The following is a 25,730-nucleotide window of genomic DNA, read 5'->3' on the forward strand; positions in this document are numbered from 1 at the left end:
GATATGACGAAGAGGCAACCGGGACAACAAAACTCTCCGCGCGTACATTCTGTCCCGTGCCTCGCTGTAAACAAGCGTCGCACGGTTGGCTGTCTGTGATCCCTCGTGAGGAATTCGCAGCACTCTTGCTCCTATTTGTTTTCATGTGACGAGGCTTAAAAGTTTAATACTTTACTAACTCACGGCGTTTGGGAAATTAGTTTGCTTACCTTATTATTATCATTCGTTATTGATTTACTTACCTTATTAACCGTCCTATCCTTATCAATTGAGATATGGAAAAATACAAATGAAAATAATAACATCCGCTAGGTTTCTTCGAGATTCGAACCCGGGTTCTCCCATTCCGAGCCAGTTACCTTTGTGCTATCGGCGCTGCCGGCGGAAAGCGTTTTGCATGTCGGTACAGAAGTGGCAGTTGTAAAAGTTTCTTACCCCCATTTCTGGAAAAGTATGCGTTTTCGGACCTCATACCTGATGATGAAAAATGTAATTACAATTATCTATCGATCCCGCCAATTTTGAGTTGATTGCTCGCCATAACCTTTAGGGGTGATTTTCTCAAAAACGAGGGGGTGTTGACCCAAAATATCTTAGATTCCTTCGTTTTGGGTTGTACACAAGCGACCTGCCAAATTTGAGCCGAATCGGTTGGCCGTGTCTGAGGCCTTCCCCTTGTTAGATTCGAGTAAATACGGTACTCTTTTGAGGGTCTGACTAATATTTCACCTGTGCGGCTTAGATTTACATTCACAACAGGTGTTGTTTTGAACAACTGCAGGCCCGGCTGCCTACCACTGCTGCAGAAGTTGGACCTGCCGCACGCCACCGACCTCCCGGGTGACGCGGTGGTCACCATTTCTCGGGGGTGCCCGTCACTGCGCCACCTGAGCCTGACTTTTGCGACGAGTCTCACAGACGGAGCACTTGCCGAGATCCACCGTCTTAAACACTTACAGATGTAAGTACCTGACGTCGCTGTTGCGCAGTTTTTGAACATGTTTTATGCTCACGTACAAAGGAAATTCAAATATTAATTTGAATTTTTTGTTTATAAGTTCACTTCAGAAAAGTTCACTTCAGAAAAACTCATACATACAAGTTATTTAATCTGTGTATAGTCTTCTGAATGGGAAATACATTTTTCCCAGGGGATAGGTAGTTTTCTCAACCCCGTTTTCACAAAATGAATGTGGCTGTAACAGCAGGGTTCACACAAACACTTTGACAGCGCAATTGTTGTTAGATCTGTGTGGTCCGACTGCTTCTTTTAGTGGTCCAAACAAATGAAAATCACAGGACAATAAGTGCGGAGTGTAGGGAGGATGTCCTAGTGTGGCACACGACAGCTCCCGAACTTTTTGTCGAGTCCGGGCTGCCGTGTGGGGCCGAGCACTGTCACGCGGCCTAGTCACGCCCCAGATTTGGTATTTTCTGACGATATTCGCTTTCCGATCTATGCAAAAAATGGCAGTAGTATACGGCGCTCACAGTACAGCATTCTTGGACAAAACTGATGAGAACTTCCTTAATATAAAAAAAGACTGTCGCAATAACCTTCCCCACACAGAGACAATTTTAGGCACTCCGTGGGTGTAGAGTCGTCAGTGGGTGTAGATTGGTCTTTTTTGTGCCATTTTGGGCCGCTTTTTTCGATTCCCGTGCGTAACAGTGTACCCACGTTTCATCACAGATCAAAATCCGGTGCACAAAATGTTCCCCTTCAATTTGGTAGCGTACCAGTAGCTGTTTGTACGCCTCAAGATGATGAAATTTGTCGTCTGTGGTGAGAAGATGGGGTACCCACTTTGTGGACTCTGTTTGAAATCCGACGTTGTCACTAATGATTACCTGAGCACTACCGTATGTAATGTCTCTTGCGGCGGTCTCTACGCGATATTTTCAGAAATATTATAAAAATATATAACTCAGTACATATCTCGAAATATCTCTTCTTATCTTTTATCAATGCAAAGTAGTTTCAAGCCCTATTATTCCTTGGAGCGTGCATTTGCTCCATGGAATACCTTCTCTGCTATCTATGTTTTCTCTTATGAAAAGAATATTATATATTATAAAAATATATAACTCAGTACATATCTCGAAATATCTCTTCTTATCTTTTATCAATGCAAAGTAGTTTCAAGCCCTATTATTCCTTGGAGCGTGCATTTACTCCATGGAATACCTTCTCTGCTATCTATGTTTTCTCTTATGAAAAGAATGAAGGAGATCTTGCCGATTAGCCGTGAAAGAACGAAGATGTATATGTATGCATTGTTGAGCTAGTCGCCATCTTGATGAGATTCTGTATAAGGAATTTAATACATGAAGTAAGCCGGCCGAAGTGGCCGTGCGGTTAAAGGCGCTGCAGTCTGGAACCGCAAGACCGCTACGGTCGCAGGTTCGAATCCTGCCTCGGGCATGGATGTTTGTGATGTCCTTAGGTTAGTTAGGTTTAACTAGTTCTAAGTTCTCGGGGACTAATGACCTAAGCAGTTGAGTCCCATAGTGCTCAGAGCCATTTGAACCATTTGAACATGAAGTAAACTAAAGTAAGTGTGTTCGCGTATTATTTAACTGATTATTATTGACAGTGTCTGCTTACTATGCTGTGTTGCACGGGATCAGTGGGGAACGTCTGATTTACACTGGACGAACCTGCCGTTTTGTACGCTCAAGATATCCAGTTTATTACTTCCAATAAATGGGCTAACACGGTCTTACCAGCACATCTCCGGTCTTCCCCGTGTGGTCACCGAAAGTTAATAATTATTACAAATGTTTTCAGAAGATCGACTGACAATTTTCGTCGCACCGAGACTTCGAAATTGCTTCACTGCCTTATGGAATTTAAGTTAAGCTCAATTTAATCAGGATAGGACAGCATTGAACTGTGTGAATGTGATAAGCCTGCTTTGTGAATGAAAATTCCCTAAATATTCGCGTGTTTTTTACTATCCTGATCTGTGAAGCTCAATCGGGCCGGTGTGAGAGAGGTTTTTAAATTTCAGATCCCACAAAAAATATTAAACGTAGCTTATGCCAAACTTGTGGCAGGCATCCCACAGAATCACGTGGGTAGCAGCACGTCAGCGTTTACCTGTGGGAGGAGATTTAATGGCCGGGCCAACCTGTGACGACGGTGGAGCACCCAGCGAAGCAAAAGCCAGTGTGAGCTAGATCTCCACGCCTCGTGGACAGTTACGCCTATTTCCGATTCTGTTAGCCACGGACCACGCGGATCGAGTACAATGCGTGGCCCCCCACTGACACTGTAACCTCCCCCTCACTTATCGACCTTAATGACAGTGAAAAACGAAACCGCGTGTACCTAATGGGAATTTTGGAAAAGCAATCGTCACCGAAGTTAACCTGTCGGTAAAGAGGGAGGAAAGGGTTACATCTAAATGAAAGGAAAAATGCAAGTGAAACTGGTGGAAATTAATTTTGAAATAGGGATAAAGTTAATAAAGAAAGTAAATGTGCGGCCGTTACGTTAACAATTAACTAGCGGTAATTAGATATTTGAGATTTGGGGGAAATCACGGTCGCCAGTCCTAAGGACAATTACTATAGTAACTGAAAAAGCAAGGTAATTACACATATAATTAGCACTAGAAGCGTGGCAACTGAAGGTTGACACGTGTAGTGTGAAAACTGAAAGTTTGTCAGAAGTAATAAATTTCGCTACACTTAATTTAGCAAAAGAATTAATGAAACCGGAAAATCGAAAGTGAATTTAGTGACTGAAGTTAATAGTGAGCTTTCTTTCTGAAGCACATCGAAAGACAGTTAGTCTTGGACTACCTCAACAATCATTTCAAAAGCTACTTGAATCTACGCAATTTAGAAATAAGAGAATTAACTTTGAACTTGAATTAAATGATTCTGAACAATTAACAATAGTAAAATTTAGTACGTACCAAGCTGAGCTGCAGTCACAGGTAACTAAAATACGGTAACAAAACTCGCACTCTTAATTCGTGCTTGTGCAATCTAAATATTGTAGCCAGCTGAACTTTGAAATTAAAGCAGTGAAATCGAATGATGCTGGCGTTTGAATTTCAACGACCCTCGGGCTCATTTCGGAAAAGGAAGGGACCCTGCTTGGCAATGCAATTGGGACAATGAGCAACAAAGGTTCATGCTAAGTTGCTGTAATTTTGCGAGGCAAATGGAACAATTTGAAAAGCTGAGGTCTGCCATACAGTTCTGAAACTTTACGTGCTTTTAGTCTTCCTTGTTGGTTGATTGAAGGTTTGAAGCCGTCGATCGAGGAGGTGGCGACAGTCACTCATTGTCGGCCGTCGCTGTTGCAGAAGCTGGATGTTGGCGCGCCTTCTTCTCGACACGGTCACCAGGCGAAACGGGCTCTTGATGTGCGCCAGCTAATGCTTCCCGTCCGCGACACCATGTCAGAAACTATCATCGCGAGTCGAGCGCAATTACATGCTGCCAAACCCCGAAAGCGCGGCAACTCGCGGGAGCGTCACACAACACACCTGCTCCACTCGCTACTCCAGCCAGACTCTCACTGCTCCGCCCGCGCTTCACGCGGCAGAGTTAACACTACCAAAGATCCTACACACTTTGATTCTTCACACGACCTATCGATGTAATCGTTCGATAGCAGTTTTCCCTAGGCAAGACCCAGCGTAAAAATACAAATAATATTTACGAAACAAACCAATTATACATCGACATAAGTGCATAAATATATATATATATATCCAAACAGTAAAGCAATTACAATATATAAAGAGACAGAAATGTCATATCTTGAGGCAACAAAACAAGGAAAAAAATAATAGTACAATAGATGGAAATAGGAGGATATGCATTTCCGGCGTTACAACACCTTGACGGATTTGAACGAGTGCCGACTGTTTGCTTCGTCCTGTCGTGTCGACGAATCAAACGGTGCCAGTGAGATGAGCCGGCCGCGGTGGTCTAGCGGTTCTAGGCGCGCAATCCGGAACCGCGGGACTGCTACGGTCGCAGGTTCGAATCCTGCCTCGGGCATGGATGTGTGTGGTGTCCTTAGGTTATTTAGGTTTAAGTAGTTCTAAGTTCTAGGGGACTGATGACCACAGTAGTTAAGTCCCATAGTGCTCAGAGCCATTTGAGCCAGTGAGATGAGACGTAGTTTGCACATTGGGCGGCACGCGACGGCAGTCCGACACAGTTCCGGACTCGTCGTCGTGCACGTGACGTGTGCGTAGCCACCCGGAACGGCTCCACTGTATACCGGAAGCATCCCTGACGTGTCACGGCATCACCCGGACGGACGCACTTCGGCTCGTACTTCTCGGCCTGCGAATAATCCCAAGGACGACATCGGTATTCCACCTGTACACCTCGCCTGTGCTCACTCGCTCGCCATTCCCGGTGAATTAGTGGAGGAGGTACTACCGTCACACGCTGCCTCGGTGCCCGACACCGGCAGAACATCTGCGCAGTCGTACAGCCGACCTCCGACTGCACGCGCCGACACGGCACAGTACCGGTGGGTATTTGCTCGAGCCGATTTACACTGTTCCACATTACACAGGGTGAAAAGTATTTATACCGACAAACTCTGGGAGGTTGTAGGGGACATCAAAACAAATATTTTTCCCTAATGTCATTTTTTCCTAAGAGGAGTATTTAAACCGGTAGAGGAAGATTTCTCTAGCGGCAAATTAATTAAACCAAGAAACACTTTTCCATTTTTTTATGACCAAGAGACAATACATTAACACAACCCAATTTCAATTACAGTAGATTTTCAGAAATGCCTCCATTGACACACGTAAACAAAGGTTACACCGTCGGATCATGTTATGTCTGACACGGGCAAAACCCCAGCAGTATCCTTAACTGTTCCTGCTGCTGCTACTATCCGGGCAACCAGATCCTCTTCTGATGCAACAGGAGGTGCGTAAACAAGGTTGCGCATCTCTCCCCACACAAAAAAGTCCAGAGGGGACATATCTGGGGATCGAGCAGGCCACGGTACAGGACCACCTCTGCCAATCCACGTTTCTGGGATCCGTCGGTCCAGGAATCGACGCACACGACGACTGAAATGTGCCGGCGGCCCGTCATGTTGGCACCACGTGCGTTGTCTTGTAGGGAGCGGGACGTCTTCCAGCAATTCTGGCAATGCTCTGGCGAGAAAACTGTAATAGTGCCTGCCATTTAATGGCCTAGGTAGCAGATACGGCCCAATTAAACAGTCCCCAACAACACCGACCCACACATTAACGAAGAACCGCACTTGATGAGCGCTAGTAACTGTGGCATGTAGGTTATCCTCACTCCAAACATGCGAATTGTGCATGTTGAAGACTCCATCGCGCCCGAACGTTGCTTCATCGCTAAACAACACAGAGGATGGAAATGTAGGATGCATTTCACACTGTTCCAGGTACCACTGCGAAAACTGTGCTCTGGGTGGATAATCAACTGGTTCCAGGTTGTGGACACGCTATAAGTGAAATGGACGTAACAATTGCTCTCGAAGGACTGTTCTTACATTCGTCTGATTAGTCCCAATGTCACGTGCAATTGCGCGAGTGCTGACTGAAGCACCCGGCTCCACATGCTACAAGACAGCTTCCTCAAACTGCAGTGTTCTTACCGTGCGACGGCGTCCCTGTCCAGGTAATGTGCTAAATGACCCGGTCTCACGCAGACGTTGGCACACAGCAGCAAAGGTCGTATGATGCGGGATACGACGATTAGGATATTGCTGTTGCTAAACCCGCTGTGCAGCTCGTCCGTTGTGGTGCGCTACGTAGTACGCACCACAGTCTAACATAACAGTCGCGACACTTCGCCTCGATTTTGTTGCCTTCAGCGCCAGCAGCGCCCCAAGCGGCCGGTAGGTTGAACTGTGAGTTCAGCGCGATCGTGAAAGCGAATAGTGATTGTTTATTTTGATTTATACAATGGTTTTTACCATCGGGAGCGTTTGTAGCGCAATAAATTGCAGCAGCAACAGGAAGAAGACACCGCAGCTGTCTTTTTTAGGTTTCCTAAGGATCCTCGGAGGTAAATACCATCATGTTACTAAGCTGTATCGTCAGGATTCACTTGCAAACTGTATGTGTATAAATGATGACTGTTTCGTTTTAGGAGCAGAAAATGGCTAGTTAATAGCAGACGAGAAGACCTTATGAGGAAAGACCCAGTTTACCTGTATAATAATATTAGGTTTTGTTCGCTACATTTCGAACAAAACCAGATCTTGAACGCAGACGATAACAAACTCGTGTGGAATGCAGTGCCCACACAGTTTGACATTCCAAATAAGCCACCTCAGCTGACGATGAAGAGGAAACTGCCAAAAAGATTCGACAGTCAATCTAAAGCTGTAAAACAGTCCTATGACACAGAAGCAGCCAGTTCCACTCTAGATGTATCAGTGCCAGATTCGTGTGAATCATCAACACAGACCTGCTTTGACGATGAAGTGGTTAGATTAAGTGCAGATGTTCCTGTCTTACAAAAGCGTGTGAAGTGTCAGAATGTGCAGATCGCTAGACTTCGAGCGAAACTATTATGGGACAAGGAAAATGCCTACAGACAGGTTGTTTGAAAATTATTCAAATATTTGGTTTTTCGTAAAATGTAATGCAATCAGCTCATTATAATGTTTTCAGTATATTCCTCCCACTATTTGGCAGTTGCTTGTCCCACTTAGAATAATATAAAGATGAAGGTCGTACTTGTGGCGACAGGCGACAATGACAAACACAGTAGGCCTACAGAACGAGAAACGAGCTGTCGATCGCTTTTGCATGTAGAGGTACATGTCTGTCCTTCTTACATGTGAATCTGTGCGTTTATATTCTTTTGATATCAACATGGTTAGCTGCCGTTCTGTCCAATGTCACAAGTGTTTCTTCACGAATGTGTTGTGGCTTGCCACGCTATTCGTGGTTTTTGTCCATACTTGCGCTTATTTTAGAATCATTTTTAGAAACATATATGCCTTCTGATACTATACAAACTCTTGGAGGCAAGAAAATAACTCGAATAATTCGGAAATTACGTAGGAAATGGACGCAAACAAACATTATGCTTACGACGCGTCTGACGTTCACCTTACCTGCCGCTTGGAGCGCTAGTTTCGCTCCATCTGTCAAACGGCAACAACTTTCACAGCAGTGAGTGTCGCGACTGTTATGTTAGACTGTGGTACGCACCAACCGTGTCAGTGTATTCACTCCAGATGCATCGCTCTACTAGTAAACAGAGACAATGCACTACTACACTGGTGGACAGCAGTTGCCCACAACTGAAGAGCGTAATAAACCCTCTAACATCTCAAGATCGCAATACGGCGTCTAACAACTGACGAGCATAATACAGCCTCCACCAGTTTAAATAATCCTCATAGGTAAAAATGACATTAGGGAAAATATTTGATTTGACGTCCCCTACAACCTCCAGGAGTTTGTCGCATTAAATACTTTTTACCCGGTATTGTGCGTAGACGTGGCACGGCCACCACTTACGCTGCCACAGAGTGCACCGCACGATCACCGTGACGAGAACATTTTGCAGATCAAATGTAATGGCGAGCCGACTAAAGTCTCCGTGGACAGAATTGAGACAGCTTTCACCTCAACTACTCCGATTCTCGTTCAGTTCTTCAAACCAGTGGAGGACTTGAATGCGATTTTCACTCTGCAGCGGAGTGTGCGCTGATATGAAACTTCCTAGCAGATTAAAACTGTGTGCCGCACCGAGATTCGAACTCGGGACCTTTGCCTTTCTTGGGCAAGTGCTCTATCCCTGAGCTACCCAAGCACGACTCACGCCCCGTCCTCACAGCTTTACTCCTGCCAGTATCTCGTCTCCTACCTTCCAAACTTTACAGAAGCTCTCCTGCGAAACTTGTAGAACTAGCACTCCTGAAAGAAAGGATATTGCGGAGACATGGCTTAGCCACAGCCAGGAGGATGTTCCCAGAATGAGATTTTCACTCTGCAGCGGAGTGTGCGCTGATATGAAACTTCCTAGCAGATTAAAACTGTGTGCCGCACCGAGATTCGAACTCGGGACCTTTGCCTTTCTTGGGCAAGTGCTCTACCCCTGAGCTACCCAAGCACAACTCACGCCCCGTCCTCACAGCTTTACTTCTGCCAGTATCTCGTCTCCTACCTTCCAAACTTTACAGAAGCTCTCCTGCGAAACTTGTAGAACTAGCACTCCTGAAAGAAAGGATATTGCGGAGACATGGCTCAGCCACAGCCTGGGGGATGTTCCCAGAATGAGATTTTCACTCTGCAGCGGAGTGTGCGCTGATATGAAACTTCCTAGCACTTCGAGTCTCGGTCCGGCACACAGTTTTAATCTGCTAGGAAGTTTCAGTGGAGGACTTGTCCACGGACGACACTCCCCGTGCGACCTGTTAGGCAGAGCCCACTCCCCTAGCCGTCAGCGGTGCACGGGTACCGCCAGCTGCCAGTGCGCAGCCACACCCACCTCGTCCCGTCCCCGACCTGGCCGGGCAGCCCCCGAGACCGTGCTCCAAACGGGCACTCCGGCAGCCGGCAGACTGCGTCACGCGAGCTGGCCGCCGCGTCCATTTCGAATGCCCGTGCCGCACCGTAATGACGTCACACCACACGACACGGCCAGCTTGCACCCTGCCTGCCATCTGCTATTAACACACTGTCCCCGGCAGGCCACTTCACTGGCTGTGATCTCGTCTTCAGTTCTCCAGACGTCTCCTCCCGTCTCGTCGGCCGACTGCCCGTCACAGCTCCCGGGCCCACCGTCGTCGCATCGGGCATTGGGGCCACTGTCGGTGTGCGTGTCACGTTCCCGCTGAGCTCCAGATACTACCCCGACCGCGTCCGGGCTCGTCCGTCGCAGTTCCCGGACCCGTGTTCCGGCCCCAACGACACAGCGAGCCTGTGCTCTCCGTAGTCATGTAGTGATGTAAAATTATGATGTAAAATGTGCCCATATAAATCAATAAGTATATGAAAATGCACCACTCATTAATGAAGACCCTGTACTTTTTCCCCTTAGCTGCAAAGGCCCAGAAGATTGTGCCATGGGACAGAGCTGAGTGAAAGTCTGTTCTCGTGCATGTATTTGCAACAGCTGCTGCACTTAGTGTGCACAGGAAATTACTCACGTGTAAATGCCGCTCTAAGTCAAGAAAACGTCACACCACGAAGGAATTGTCCAGAGGGATGGAAACTGGCAGATGTGATGTACGTGCACAGACAAACAAATCATTAAAATTTCAGAAAAGTTGGATGATTTATTCGAGAGAAAGAGCTTCAGAAATTGAGCAATTCCACTACGCGTCGGTCTACCTCTGGCCTGTACGCAAGCAGTTATTCGGCTCGGCTTCGATCGACAGAGTTGTCGGATGTCGTCCTGACGGATATTGGGTGCCCAATTCTGTCATCGAAATCCTGGCATCATTAAAGCCCTGCCTGTAATGCTCCAAATGCTCACAGTTGGGGAGAGATCCGGCAACCTCGCTGGCCGAGGTAGAGTTTGGCGAGCGTGAAGACGAGCAATAGCAACTCTCGCAGTGTGCGGGCGGGCATTATCTTGCTGAAATGTAAGAGCAGGAAGGGCAATCAAAAGGGGCGTAGAATATCGTTGACGTATCACTGTGCTGTAAGGGTGCTGTGGATGGCAACCAAATAGTGTCGACTTACTGCTATGCCACAAGTTTTCCGAGGATAACAACCGAAAGTGACCTGCTACGAAAACAAGTGGCACTCCAGACTATCAGTTCCGGTTGTTTTGCTGTCGGTTGGTAATCCCACTACACTCCGGGGTGTCCCCAGGCAGGTCTTTGCTGGTCACTGTGGCTCAATTTCAAGCAGAGCTCATCACTGAAGACAATTTTATTCCAGACTGAAGACGCGTCTGGAGGTACCCCGGATAGCAGAGGGATATCAACGTGTCTGTCACCCGCCATACGGTACGACAACCGGAAGTGACGGTTTGAGGTGCCATTTGTTTTCAGCAGTCCTTCGGTTGTCATCCTCGGAACACTTGCGGCACGACAGTAAGTCGATGCTACTCTACGCCCCGTTTTGTCGCCGTTCGTGGCGAGCTGTCCTTGGCTTACGTTTCGGCAAGATAATGCCTGCCTCCACAGGGCGAGAGTTTCTACTGCTTTTCTTGGTGCTTCGCAAACCCTACCTTGGTCAACAAGTTTGCCGGATGTCTTCCCAATTGAGAGCATTTGGAGCGCTATGGGTAGAGTCCTCCAACAGTCTCAGAATTATGACGATCTGATGGATCAATAGGACAGAATTTGGCCCGATATTCCTCAGGAGGACACTCGACAACTCTGTCATCAGTGCCAAGCTTGCACAGGTGCCAGAGATGGACCAATGCGCTATTGATTTGCTCAATTTGTGGAGCTCTCTCTCCTGAATGAATCATCCAGTTTTTTCTGAAATTGTAATGTGGTGTGCGTACTGTAAGACATTCGGTACACACACCATCAGATTATTTGACTTGTCGATCTAACGAAGTAGGCGAGTGTCAGCAATATGTCTCATGGTCTTATTGTGGCGTGTTTATCTTCTGCCGTTAGGTCGGATGGTAGATATGCCACTTGCACGCTTAGAGTAGCAGGTTGACGGTGACCGACTTCAAACAGAACTTGATTAATTTTCGCACACATTTATTAAAATGATAACAAGCATAAACATTACGTAACTTGATTCTGGATGCTATTTACAATTGACAATCTGAAGTTCCTTTGGTCTTGGTACGTTAATCTTATTGTCACATATCTCTGATACTTGACAAAGTGTCTATACATTTATCTTCGTGGCTATGTACAGGAATATGATAATCTTATTAGGCGCACACTGAAACTTGACTATAGACTGGTACAGACTAATGCAGACTGACTAATTGGAGGTCTGTACACTCGTTATAATACCTCGCGCGTTCAGGTATCACTGCGCGTGTGTGATCCACGAGGAGAAAAGGTTATACGTTAGCAGCAATCTCATTGGCTGCGTTACATATTAATACGCAGATCGGCGGAAGCAGAATTTGGTCTGTCTCTAAGGCAGCGCCATCTCGTAGTGCGGAGACGGACGAGCGCTGCGCCTGCGCTGTTGTGCTTAGCGGGGCGCGCTCTAGTGGGAAAGTTGTGTACGCGCTGACTACACGGAACTATGTATACAACATGTAACCATTTGTTTGTCTGTACATGTACTGATTTCTGTCCCATTTGGATAATTCATTGCCTTTCTTTTTTGTCGTACTGTGTATTACACAGAAAATTTCATGTTGTCACCAACATCTTAAAGTGTTACATTATTTTTCTGTTTGTTCTTCTAGACTGGATCTTTCCGGATGCAGTGGGCTGGGCGGATCTTCCGTGGCGCACGTGGCGCAGCTGCCGGCCCTCCGCACGCTGCTCCTCCAGTACATTGACGACCTGACAGATCTGCAGCCGAGCCTACGGCACGTCCTGGACTTGAAGCAACTGCGCTGCCTCGATATCCTGTACAGCGGCCACATCAGAGCTGTGCCATTTGAAGAATTTTCTGTCAGGCTCGTGAACCTCAGGTAGGTTGCTCCTGCTGCTTCTGTTCACCGTCCGAGCCCGGTTCTGATGACTTTGCGTTTCTACCGTATGACCTCGATGACTTCCACGAGACTGGGAACGGAGTGCTAGTATTAGAGAGAGTGTAAGGCAGGGATATAAACTTTCAATCCCAACTTTCCAGTTTATATATCAAAGAAGCAGTGAAAGAAATAAAAGAAAGATGGAAGAGTGGATTAAAATTCAGGGAGAATGGATATTAATAATATCATTCACTGATGATACTCCTATTGGCTTGTGAAAGGGAGGAAGAATTTCAGAACCTGTTGAATGGAAAGAACAGTCTAATGAGAACACACTACAGATTGAGAAAGAAACCAGGAAAGATGAAATTAATGAGCATTAGCTATATCAGATTAGTTATGGATTTAACATCAAAACTGGTGTCCATGAAGAAGTGATGCAGTTCTGATACATTGGAAATAAAGTAACACACGATGCATGAAGCAATGATGACATACCAAATGGCTGTAATTAAAGTGCAGATACTCGCAGAGGTCCAGTGTGGGCTGTAATTATCATATGGAAGCGAAACTCGATTTGTATTCTAATGCGTTAACACAGAACAGTTTTACGCTGGAGAAAAATTAGTTTCAATTTTGGCGACCAGGTGCGAATCTGGTGCTGCGAATGCAAATAGTTCCCACTTATTTGTTTTCTCTGTAAGTTCAGTGGTAATCCGTGTTCCCACTTCTAACTTATGCTACCATCTCTGTTAGAGTGTGCTAACTATGTATAGATTGTCAACAGTTAGGCTAAAGCTGTTGTTTTTCTACCTTGTGAGTCAATCATTGCAGAAGCGCAGTTCCCGTGTGAAAACGAGCCACTGTTTCGACCGCTACAGCGTTTTTTGGATAGTGTGCTTTCCTTTTGCGTGTGAAGTGACTTGTGTTGTATTTATCTATTTTTGTATTTATGAGGGAGATAGTATTCGTGGATATTTGCTGCATTTGACTGAAAATTACATAAATATTACAAGGTAAGTTAGTGGAAGCAGAACTGAAGTATTCTGCCCATTGGCTGTGGCAGAGTATAATAAAATAATGGGAGGAGTCGATAGATTTGATCAGCTGCGTCAACGGTATGCTGTAGGCCGTCGTTCGTGGAAGTGGTGACACAAACTGTTTTCCTTTCTTGTGCATTTGGCAGTTGTCAGTTCCTACGTTATGTGGAAGCTACAGAAGACAAAAGCAGACCAGCTAACATTTAGATTGCACTTGGCAAGGCAGCTTATCTCTGGCTTCTCAAGTCGTACGAGAAGAGGAAGGTCAAACACCAATAAGAGGTGTGTCTGGAGTACCAGATGAAGTTCGTCTGGAGAAAGTTGGAACTCATTTCCCTACAAAAGGTACAACAAACAGAAGATGCCGCCAATGTAGCACCAAGAACAAAGAAAAGCGAACAAAAGTAATGAGTAGCAACTGTCGTGTACCTTTGTATGTAGCACCATGCTTCTCTAAGTTCCATAGTACATCACCTTAGTGAACTCAAAGGACAGTATGAACTAATACAAATATAAATGTAATGTTTAACATGTTTTTGTACTAAAAAATAAAGGAAATACATTTGTTTTAAATTAGCAAGTGAAGTTACTCCACAGTTCCAATAGTTCCCACTAATTTTTTTACACTCATAGGCTAAACTCTCATTTCAAGATTTAAACTATGATTTTATGAACGGTTTCTTAGCCCAATAAAGTGTTCATAAAAAATCTACAACTTCCGGAAATAATTTGGTCACTAAAGGGTTAATTCATTCTGTACGAGCACTGGAGATGTCGAATGAGATGCTACTTCTGTAAAACGATGTGATCAACACTTGCTCACAGTAGTTCCGGTGGAATTTAAGCGATGTGTTCCTGCGTACTGGCCTTCAGATCAGGTAGAGACCTAATGTGCCTCTGGTAAAGGTATTCTTTTAGGTATTCCCAGAGTCGAGAGTCATATGGATTCAGATCAGGTCATCTTGCAGGCAATGCATCTGAAAACCTCTCGATATAATATGTTTTAAGGAAGGTTGCACTAAGCAGATCTTTCACTGGGTGAGTGACATGCAATGTTGGCCCATCTTACATGAAAAGAATGGTTTCCACACAGTTGTGCTCTTCCAAAGCAGGAATCACGTGCTGTACAAGGAGGTCTCCATAACGTAAAGGCATCACAGAGGGCCCCCCCTCCCCCCCACCACCCCCGACAGGCTCTACGGATGTATCCTCTTCAGAGAACGGACCAAGAATAAAGATGCTTGTGACTCCACACCAAGCAGTCATATACAGCAACTGCAGTGGTTCTTGGTGCACAACATGCAGTTTAACAGTACCCTTAAATTTGGCAGTTCTGTGTATTTACTGTACCCTGTAGTGTAGAATGTGCCTCTTCACTCCATAGAAAATTGCCTGGTAGCATGTCATCGACTTCTATCTGTCCGAAAACTGAAGAGCTAATTCAGTACGTTGCTGCAGATATGATGATTTGGTTGCTGCACCGTCCGGATCTTGTAGGGGCACCAGTCTAAATGCACGCGTTTTAGCTCACGCAGGCTGGCGTGAGGAGGGAAGGACTATGCTGACGTGAGGTCTGGAACATGACAGGGAATGAGAATTCAGAAAGCGGACGTAATTACTTTCATACTTAACTTTAATCCACTGATGATGAACGTCGCTCTTGACGGTACATGATTCACAATATTATTTGTTCAGAATACAGTCTTGAAGCAATTAGTTACAGTAACTGAATATGGCGCCTTGCTAGGTCGTAGCAAATGACGTAGCTGAAGGCTATGCTAAACTGTTGTCTCTGCAGATGAGAGTGTCTGTAGTAAGTGAACCATCGCTAGCAGAGTCGGCTGTACAACTGCGGCGAGTGCTAGGGAGTCTCTCTAGACTAGACCTGCCGTGTGGCGGCGCTCGGTCTGCAATCACTGACAGTGGCGACACGAGGGTCCGACGTATACTAACGGACCGTGGCCGATTTAAAGGCTACCACCTAGCAAGTGTGGTGTCTGGCGGTGACACCACACAAAAACTGTCCACACCATTGACCACAGGATGGACAATTCTCGTGGAAGGGCACAAACACTAGCATTAGCCGGGACACGTGCTGCATACTGAGTTGCAGCAATAATAACTGTGTCAATAACTTCCACTGCGGTAGGATGCATTCCTCTTCCAGGTGCCACACCAAGCCCACCCACGTTTTTGAATTTCATCGTCATTTTCTTTAAAGCATTTAATGACATCTGGCCCCTCTGTCAGTGCAGCACTGGAATTGCTGCCGTTCACATGAAACTGTTTCACTAACAGCACACAGTCTTTCTCCTCAATTATCACTACTGTTCACTCACGTTACAGCTTGTCGAACGATAGTGTGGATGTCGTACAAACGGTGTACTGTGCCAGATTTGCTCGTAGTGGCCGTAGTTGGAAGTAATTGTTTTTCCAGCATAAATTGGTCCTGCATTAACACATTAGCATACCTACCAAGATTCACTGCCATATGATAATTCAGCCCACACTGGACCTGTGTAAGTGGCTGAACTTTAATTATAACCAAACAATACGTATAAAGCAAATTAGCACAGGCATAGAGGGCATTTCTGGCCAGGAGAAGTCTGCTGGTATCAAACATCAACCTTAATTAGAAGAAGAAATTTCTGAGAATGTACGTTTGGAGTACAGCATTGTATGAAAGCGAGGCACAGACTATGAGAAAACTGGAAGAGAAGAGAAGAAATTTGATAGAAGAGTGTTGAAAGTTAGGTGGGCTGTTATAAGAAATGAGAGATGGGTTATGTGCAGAATCAGTGTGGAGAACACTGACAAGAAGAGGGATAGGATGATAGGAGAGAAACAGGATGATAGGATATGTGTTAGGACATTGAGCAATGACTTCCGTGGTACTAGGAGGAGTTGTGAGGAGTAAAAAGTGTAGAAGGAGAGTGTAATACATCCAACAAATAATTGAGGACACAAGATGCAACTGAAATCAAGAGATTGGCTCACGGGAGGACTTTGTGGTGGGTTGTATTGAACAAGTCAGAAGACTGACTGGAAAAAAGGAAAAATTTTGAAAATATCTTGTAGGATGGTCCTCAGGTATTTAAGGCACAGAGGAAAAAAACACTTTCTTTAAAATCATCAGTCGCAAAATAGTGCATTATTCCAAATTTCATTGGATTTGATGTATTCGAGAAATAATTAGAATGAAAAACACAATAGAAATCATTTAGTACTTACCTCAATTGCATGTTGAGACCAGTTTTCACTGTTTTTGTAGGTTCTTCATTTCTCCAAGTCCTTTATTGAGATATCAGTCAAAACACCATATGCTACCCACATATTTCCACAGTTAAAACCTGTTTAATATGAAGATAGGTATTAACTAGAATTTGTATCTCCTAAGTTTAAAAATTCTGATAAATTTCCTTTGCACTTCATTTATGACACAGTTCATCAATGTTTATGGTTTGTAGTATTACAAGAAATAGGGCGTAATAAAATACAGAAATACAAATGTTGCAGTTACTTTTCTCTTTCTTCTTCCAGAGAACTACATGTGACGTATGAGGAAGAGGATGAGGTTTTCTACAAAAATGTTTTTGCTGAGATGCAGAGTCAAATGCCTCGGCTCAGGATAATTAATACTTTCCGATGGACAGAGAATGACTTCCTAACAGATTACGAAACGGATGATGATGATGATGACACCGACATAGGGTACTGAGAAATAATTTTGGTTTTCAGACTGCAGAATGTAACATTGGAGCCCCTGGATGAGTGAACTGTTTGAAAAGCAAGTAAAAGACAAAATATGGATTTATGAAATTATTGTATAAGAGCCAAGAAAGTGTTGGCCGAAATAAAAATGCAATTTTTCGTGTTTAAAAAAATTTTATTTCACAAAAGAATTCATTATGTCAGCCACTGAAACTGATTTTATTTCCCTCCATATTGAAGCTCATTGTCACAATTATCATTACGCAAATGGGAATTTTTGGCACCATAGCGAATGTCATATTCATACCTTTTATTGCCATATCCTTGTGTTGATGAAATTGTCCTTTAAATCTGAGTGGGCAGGCAATCCTACCTCCATGTGTCCTGAATGTCTTTCAGATGCCTGTTTCACACTTTTCAGTTATTTCATATGTGCACTATTTTGATGTCACCTGCAGATAGTAATACACTAACGAAAGGACACAACGATTTTTATTTGGGACGAAATGGAAATAAATTAATAAAGTGTCAAACAATGGAAAATCCAGGACGGACTCGGCATTTCCACTATATGTTGAGTAGCAACTTTCCTTCTCATAATGTTGTTAATAAAGTGTCAGTCATACATACATTACATGCTTTCCATGTTGCACTGATCCAGAGCTCAACTGTCAGATCTGACCAGTTTTCATATTCTAGAGGTTCTGAAACACATTGCTGCACAGTCAGTGTCACCAGAAGTCACACTTCACTGCCATTCCGTTGTTCAGTATTTCTAATCTATATTTCACGATTTACATATAATTAGAAGTTATAAAACATAAACATTAACAACATCACAATTGGAGGGCTCATTAGGAAAACAATTTTTGTCATTTTATTTCATTTGTCGTGGTTTCAGCACACATTGTGGAGTGGCACAAGTGTGGGTTTGGTGATCCACTCCATGAATGATCTGTCACCCTGCTGATGTGTGTGCCAACTTACACATTATAAATATCTTGTGGTCACCATTCTCGATTTTGCTTGCTGACAGACCTGCAAAGCTGTGAGTCTAAAGCATAAGCGACCCTCCACAGCAGGTGGAAACACGCACTCACCGTCGCGCCTTGTCGTCATTCTTATTTGTCTCGTAATACACAATTTGTGGGAGACGTGTCAGGATTTAAAATAAGAAACATTTTTAAAGAGAAATGCAATAGTTTACATTATTTTATGTATACTACTGAGATACTGCTACACAAATGCATACTGCAGTTTCCAGTATACAAAAATAAAATGCATAGTTACCATCTTAAAACTCTGAAACTTTCCCCATTGAATTCGTCAATAGACTAATAACACTTTTCCACTAGAATGGTAAAAACTAATCTTTTAAATGAACCAAACTCCATGTTAAATATATTACTGCCTTTTATTTTATTGTAAATTTTAAGTCCCTTCTACCCTGGTGTTTGGGTAAAAAGTTTTCAGTAGTGTTTCAAGAGTTTAAAATTCTCTCTGTGGTGAGTATTTTAGTTGTGGACGAAACAGAGTTTACTGTATACTGACTTTTATATAAGAATAACATCACCTCATATATGTAAAGGGAGGGTATAGATAGTGTATTGAAATCTTTTAACAATAGTTGACAGGACACCCGTTGTTTGGTAACACTTATGTTCCTAAGTATTTTCTTCTGTAATACTAGGAGTCTCATTTGTTGAATTTCCCCATAAGATTATGCCATAATGAATAACTGACTCAAAGTAGAAGTTATAGACTACCTTTCTAGTCTGTGTTTCTCGCACCTGCCAAAATACAAATTGAAAATACTAAGCTGTTAAGTAGTCAATGTGTGCATTCCAGTTTGGATATTTTTGGAGATTTAAGGTGTAAAAACGTCATACGTTTTGCTTCTATGACATCCTAATCATCGTATGTTACCTTTTAACGATTTAGCTTCAAATAGCATCATTTCGGTTTCTCCATTCCCGTCAACCTACAGTCCCCACACCCTCCGTCCGACAGTTTTCGCACCCTCTGTCCCGTCACCTCCTTCCCGTTCTCGCCCGCTCACCCTCTTTGTGTGCCACACTCTGCCAATGCGTCCCCCCGTCTTCCCCCTTCCCCACTCCTGTCCTTTTCCCCTCACCGCCCAGCCCCACAACCTGCTGACACTGCGCCTTTCGGCAGTCTGGTCCTACACAGTCCGCCAGTCAGCGTTCCTCTCTCTCTCCCCCCCCCCCCCCCCCACCCATTTGCTGCTGTCCCCCCCCCCCCTCCTCCTCTAGAGATTGCTGTTTCCATCCCACATTACAGCCACATCCCAGTCCCACCTGTCAGAGATGGTGGTCGTGTGTGTGTGTGTGTGTGTGTGTGTGGTGTGGTTGCTCGTGTGAGTGAATGTGTGTTTGTTTCACTTTCTGAAGGCTTTGACTGGAAGCTAAATGTGTAAGCATCTTTTCATTGTGCCTGTCAGCAAGCCAATGTGTCATCTTTACAGTTAGTAGATCTATCTTTTCCTTATACTGTTGAAATTCGAACCTGGAGTTTCCATTGTTTGATTTTTGCCTAACGGGTTTTCTACAATCGCACAACACTGCAATGTTTTCCTTTGTTACTATTCTCTATAGTATTATTCTTCTCTCTGTACATTTTCTCTCTTCTTTCCAGTGTTTATTCACCGCCTTTCAAACTGCACACACTTCCGAGCAACTCTGTACGAACGATTTCTTCCACTAAAAATGTGGCTTCGTGACTGCACGGGGTGTCGGTGCAGCATCTGATGCTCCAAGTTCTTCCCACTGCAAATGATAATTATTCCTATTGATCCCATTTTATCCCTCATCTTCACTTATTTTTACATTTTATTCTCCACACCTACCTGTGCCACACTAACTTTGATCCTCAGTCTAACCGATCCCCCGTCCCCCACTTTTCCCTTATGCACGCATATCCCGTTCCTCGTCGGTTCCTTTTTTCGCGTGTTTCTGTACATTTTTAACGTATCTGTGCATGTTTTTGCGTGTCGTATTTTTTTACTCCTCTTTTCTGTTATTGAGCTCCCCTCACGACAATCTAACTCCTTCATTTGCCCATTTCCGTGTCCTTCCCGTTTTACCTACAGTGTCCCTACCACAATGTACCCGCTCCATCTTTCTGCACCAGTTGAGAAGAGTATCCCTTTCCCTGGCTAAAACCCAGTCCCATATCCTGTTTCTTAAACGCTGCCTAAACCACAGTACACCCCCCACCCGTACAATGGTCTAACTGCAAAAATTCCTTTCTCTGGATTCCACCCCTGCTTTCATAATGAGCATCTTCTCAGGTTCCGCTGGTCCCTGGTCCTCACTAAACTGGTATTGCAAATACACATCTGTACAGCACAGGCATGCCAGAACTACCTCAGCAACCCTCCAAGACAAGCTGTATACATCGTGTCTCTGAAACTGAATCCCACACTGTCCAGCACCTGGAACGGCATTATGAGCACCGCTTTCATAAGTCATCCAACCTGCTGACATGCTACTGCCACCTCAGTGAACCAGTATCCAGTCCCTATCCTCCCCACAGCGCTCCAAACCCTGCCTAGCTGATCTTTTCAATTTGCCACATCCCAAAAACTCCCTGGTAACACTGCACCAAATCCAGAGCCAGAACATTCCCCTAACACTGTTGTTAACCTTTCCTCCAAAACCCTCAGCCCCACAGAAGTTTCGGTCGTAGGTAGAGGCCTCACCTTCCGCCCGACACCCGAGCTTGACCTTGATGATGTGTCAAAGACCTACTCTCCTTCTCCTGATTCATGAAATGGAAACACGTCTTTTGCCACCAGTCTCTCCAACCAGAGCCAACGTAATCCCAACACTGATCCCTGTCTCTCCTAGTTCATAGCACTGTCCAACCATGATCCTCACCCCCCCCTCCACCCTCCACCTAACCAGCCACTGGTCACGATCCAGGAATTCCTTACCTCCAGCTTGACCTGTCTCTTCCTCAGAACACCAGCCTTTCAGCAGAAGCAAAGTAATACACTACGGGCCATTAAAATTGCTACACCAAGAAGAAATGCAGATGATAAACGGGTACTGATTGGACAAATATATTATACTACAACTGACAACTGACATGTGATTACATTTTCACGCAAGTTGGGTGCATAGATCCTGACAAATCAGTACCCAGAACAACCACATCTAGCCTTAGTAACGGCCTCGATACGCCTTGGCATTGAGTCAAACAGAGCTTGGATGGCGTGTACAGGTACAGCTACTTATGCAGCTTCAACACAATACCACAGTTCATCGAGAGTAGTGACTAGCGTATTGTGACGAGCCAGTTGCTCGGCCACCATTGACCAGACGTTTTCAATTGGTGAGAGATCTGGAGAATGTGCTGGCCAGGGCAGAAGTCGAACATTTTCTGTATCCAGAAAGTCTCGTACAGGTCCTGCAACATGCGGTAGTGCATTATCCTGCTGAAATGTAGGGTTTCGCAGGGATCGAATGAAGGGTAGAGCCACGGGTCGTAACACATCTGAAACGTAACGTTCACTGTTCAAAGTACCGTCAATGTGAACAAGAGGTGACCGAGACGTATAACCGATGGCACCCCGTACCATCACGGCGGGTGATACGCCAGTATGGCGATGACGAGTACACGTTTCCAATGTGCTTTCTCCGCTATGTCGCCAAACACGGATGCGACCATCATGATGCTGTAAACAGAACCCGGATTCATCCGAAAAAATGACGTTTTGCCATTCGGGCACCCACGTTCGTCGTTGAGTACAGCATCGCAGGCGCTTCTATATTGAGCTAACAGTCATTGGATCTGGACCAACGCGAGCAGCAATGTCGCGATACGATAAACCGCAATCGCGATAGGCTACAATCCGACGTTTATCAAAGTCGGAAACGTGATGGTACGCATTCCTCCTCCTTACACGAGGCATCACAACAACGTTTCACCAGGCAACGCCGGCCAACTGCTGTTTGTGTATGAGAAATCGGTCGGAAACTTTCCTCATGTCAGCACGTTGTAGGTGTCGCCACCGGCGCCAACCTTGTGTGAATGCTCTGAAAAGCTAATCATTTGCATATAACAGCATCTTCTTCCTGTCGGTTAAATTTCGCGTCTGTAGCACGTCATCTGCGTGGTGCAGCAATTTTAATGGCCAGTAGTGTATATAGATTTTTCCTTGATACTGCAGTGTTATCTTGAAGCTGTGAGAAAGGAGGACAGGCCCACCAAGGTGCGGAAGCAGAGACGATGCTGGGGGCAGACAAAACTGGGAGAGATGCTGTTACTACAGGAAGTAAACCGTAAGGGGAAAGCCTTGCGAAAATGCAGACGCGGCCCCAGGGCGCTAGTTACTTTTCGAGGAATTCACACGTAACTTCATATGTCGTCTAAACGGTGTGCTAGGTTGCCACCGTAGAACTTTGTAACCTACGGGCATGTAGTAGCGTATAAAGCCAGATTGATACCAGCCCTGAGGCCAGCAGCGTCAGTAGGCTCACAAGGCTTAGGAAGAGAGCGACAACGCCAAAAAGCTGTTGACCCAGCAGTCCCCACTCCGGGGAGCCCGAAGGGTGGGGCTAAATGGCGTGTGACGATAATGTTGCAAGTCTTATTTGGCAGAGCAGTTACGTTTAGCTTTCAGCTGAACAATGTTGATACCAAATACGGACTTAGTGCAACTGCATTATCATCCCTGCCTGAGGAGCAGTAGAGGGGACCTAACTAAACCGCGATTGGCAGGCGCCTGCAAGAGACCTGCGGGTTTGGCTGGGTGGCTTTAAGTGGGAAAAACAGTGCCCCCACGCGACTCTGTAAAACTCCTAGATTCCGCATCTTGGCGGAGTTCTCAGTCAGACGATCTGGGCGCCGAATCCGCGTCCGTCGACTCCAGCCTCGGTCCAGCTCCGCGTAAGTCTGCTCTCTCTCACTTGGAGTGCCTCAGTGAACAGTGTCACATTCAGTATGTTTTGTTTCGCAAGTAAGTTGTTGCCTTAAGATGGTGTTAGTGTTTGCTGCTGTGGTTAGCATCCACTCCTGGGACTTGTGCACTGGCTTCTGTTGTAACAATGTTATTCGTGCTTTTTCTAACCCTAGCCTCCAGTGTATTAGTTAGTCCTCTCTGGAATAAACAACTATTTCAAAACCTTGTTTGTCCGAGAGTCTCCACAACGAGTTCCCTACCGAGTCTCACCGCCTGCTCTTCTAGTAAACGCCTGCACCAGTGCCGGCTCAGATAGATGGAAGCATTCAAATGCCTTCACTGTGAATTGTCCTTCTGTGTACTGCTGTGTACTGCTCGGGAGCGCAGACTGACCAGCAACCCCTGGCCTTCCTCTGCCAACTGTGTCAGGACATGACAGCAAGTACAGCCGTACACAGCCTCAAAACAAATCCTGACCTAATCATCGTGCCGAGTAAAACTGTGAGGAACGGGAAAAACCCACCGTGGTTCAACAACAAAGTTAGGAAACTACTGCGAAAGCAAAGAGAGCTTCACTGTAAGTTTAAATGCAGCCAAAACCTCTCACACAAACAGAAGCTAAACGATGTCAAAGTTAGCGAAAGGAGGGCTATGCGTGAAGCGTTCAGTGAATTCGAAAGTAAAATTCTATGTACCAACTTGACAGAAAATCCTAGGAAGTTCTGGTCTTACGTTAAATCAGTAAGTGGATCGAAACAGCATATCCAGACCCTCTGGGACGATAATGGCATTGAAACAGAGGAAGACACGCGTAAAGCTGAAATACTAAACACCTTTTTCCAAAGCTGTTTCACAGAGGAAGACCGCACTGCAGTTCCTTCTCTAAATCCTCGCACAAACGAAATAATGGCTGACATCGAAATAAGTGTCCAAGGAATAGAAAAGCAACTGAAATCACTCAAGAGAGGAAAGTCCACTGAACCTGACAGGATACCAATTCGATTCTACACAGAGTACGCGAAAGAACTTGCCCCCCTTCTAACAGCCGTGTACCGCAACTCTCTAGAGGAACGGAAGGTTCCAAATGATTGGAAAAGAGCACAGGTAGTCCCAGTCTTCAAGAAGGGTCGTCGGCAGATGCGCAAAACTATAGACCTATATCTCTGACAGCGATCTGTTGTAGAATTTTAGAACATGTTTTTTGCTCGCGTATCATGTCATTTCTGGAACCCCAGAATCTACTCTGTAGGAATCAACATGGATTCCGGAAACAGCGATAGTGTGAGACCCAACTCGCTTTATTTGTTCATGAGACCCAGAAATATTAGATACAGGCTCCCAGGTAGATGCCATTTTCCTTGACTTCCGGAAGGCGTTCGATACAGTTCCGCACTGTCGCCTGATAAACAAAGTAAGAGCCTACGGAATATCAGACCAGCTGTGTGGCTGGATTGAAGAGTTTTTAGCAAACAGAACACAGGATGTTGTTCTCAATGGACAGACGTCTACAGACGTTAAAGTAACCTCTGGCGTGCCGGAGGGGAGTGTTTTGGGACCATTGCTTTCACAATATATATGACCTAGTAGATAGTGTCGGAAGTTCCATGCGGCTTTTCGCGGATGATGCTGTAGTATACAGAGAAGTTGCAGCATTAGGAAATTCCTGCGAAATGCAGGAAGATCTGCAGCGGATAGGCACTTGGTGCAGGGAATGGCAACTGACCCTTAACATAGACAAATGTAATGTATTGCGAATACATAGAAAGAAGGATCCTTTATTGTATGATTATGTGATAGCGGAACAAACACTGGCAGCAGTTACTTCTGTAAAATATCTGGGAGTATGCGTGCGGAACGATTTGAAGTGGAATGATCATATGAAATTAATTGTTGGAAGCCTAGTGCCAGGTTGAGATTCATTGGGAGAGTCCTTAGAAAATGTAGTCTATCAACAAAGGAGGTGGCTTACAAAACACTCGTTCGACCTATGCTTGAGTATTGCTCATCAGTGTGGGATCCGTACCAGGTCGGGTTGACAGAGGAGATAGAGAAGATCCGAAGAAGAGCGGCGCGTTTCGTCACGGGGTTATTTGGTAAGCGTGATAGCGTTACGGAGACGTTTAGCAAACTCGAGTGTCAGACACTGCAAGAGAGGCGCTCTGCATCGCGGTGTAGCTTGCTGTCCAGGTTTCGAGAGGGTGCGTTTCTGGATGAGGTATCGAATATATTGCTTCCCCCTGCTTATACCTTCCGAGTAGATCACGAATGTAAAATTAGAGAGATTCGAGCGTGCACGGAGGCTTTCCGGCAGTCGTTCTTCCCGCGAACCATACGCGACGGGAACAGGAAAGGGAGGTAATGACAGTGGCACGTAAAGTGCCCTCCGCCACACACCGTTGGGTGGCTTGCGGTCTATAAATGTAGATGTAGATGTAGACCTGCAGACAAAGGTTCTTCCACCACTGTTGTTATGAATCAGAGTTAATAGA

At 45.1% G+C, this 25,730-nt stretch overlaps 1 protein-coding gene across 10 annotated transcripts in view; it reads left to right on the forward strand.

Moving 5' to 3' along the window:
• LOC124555807 (F-box/LRR-repeat protein fbxl-1-like) overlaps positions 1-17,449 on the forward strand; it is a 126,013-nt gene extending 108,564 nt beyond the window's left edge. For 9 of the 10 annotated variants that reach the window (XM_047129870.1, XM_047129871.1, XM_047129876.1 and 6 more), the window contains 3 exons: positions 782-961; positions 12,334-12,564; positions 17,145-17,449. In XM_047129870.1, the coding sequence (XP_046985826.1) occupies positions 782-961; positions 12,334-12,564; positions 17,145-17,322 (589 nt within the window). In that variant the 3' untranslated portion in view covers positions 17,323-17,449. The remainder of the gene's footprint in view (positions 1-781; positions 962-12,333; positions 12,565-17,144) is intronic. The other variant, XM_047129877.1, reaches the window with a different exon arrangement.
• The last annotated feature ends 8,281 nt before the right edge of the window (positions 17,450-25,730 follow it).

This window comes from Schistocerca americana, chromosome X (genome assembly GCF_021461395.2).
Source record: "Schistocerca americana isolate TAMUIC-IGC-003095 chromosome X, iqSchAmer2.1, whole genome shotgun sequence".
Taxonomy (NCBI): Eukaryota; Metazoa; Arthropoda; class Insecta; order Orthoptera; family Acrididae; genus Schistocerca; species Schistocerca americana.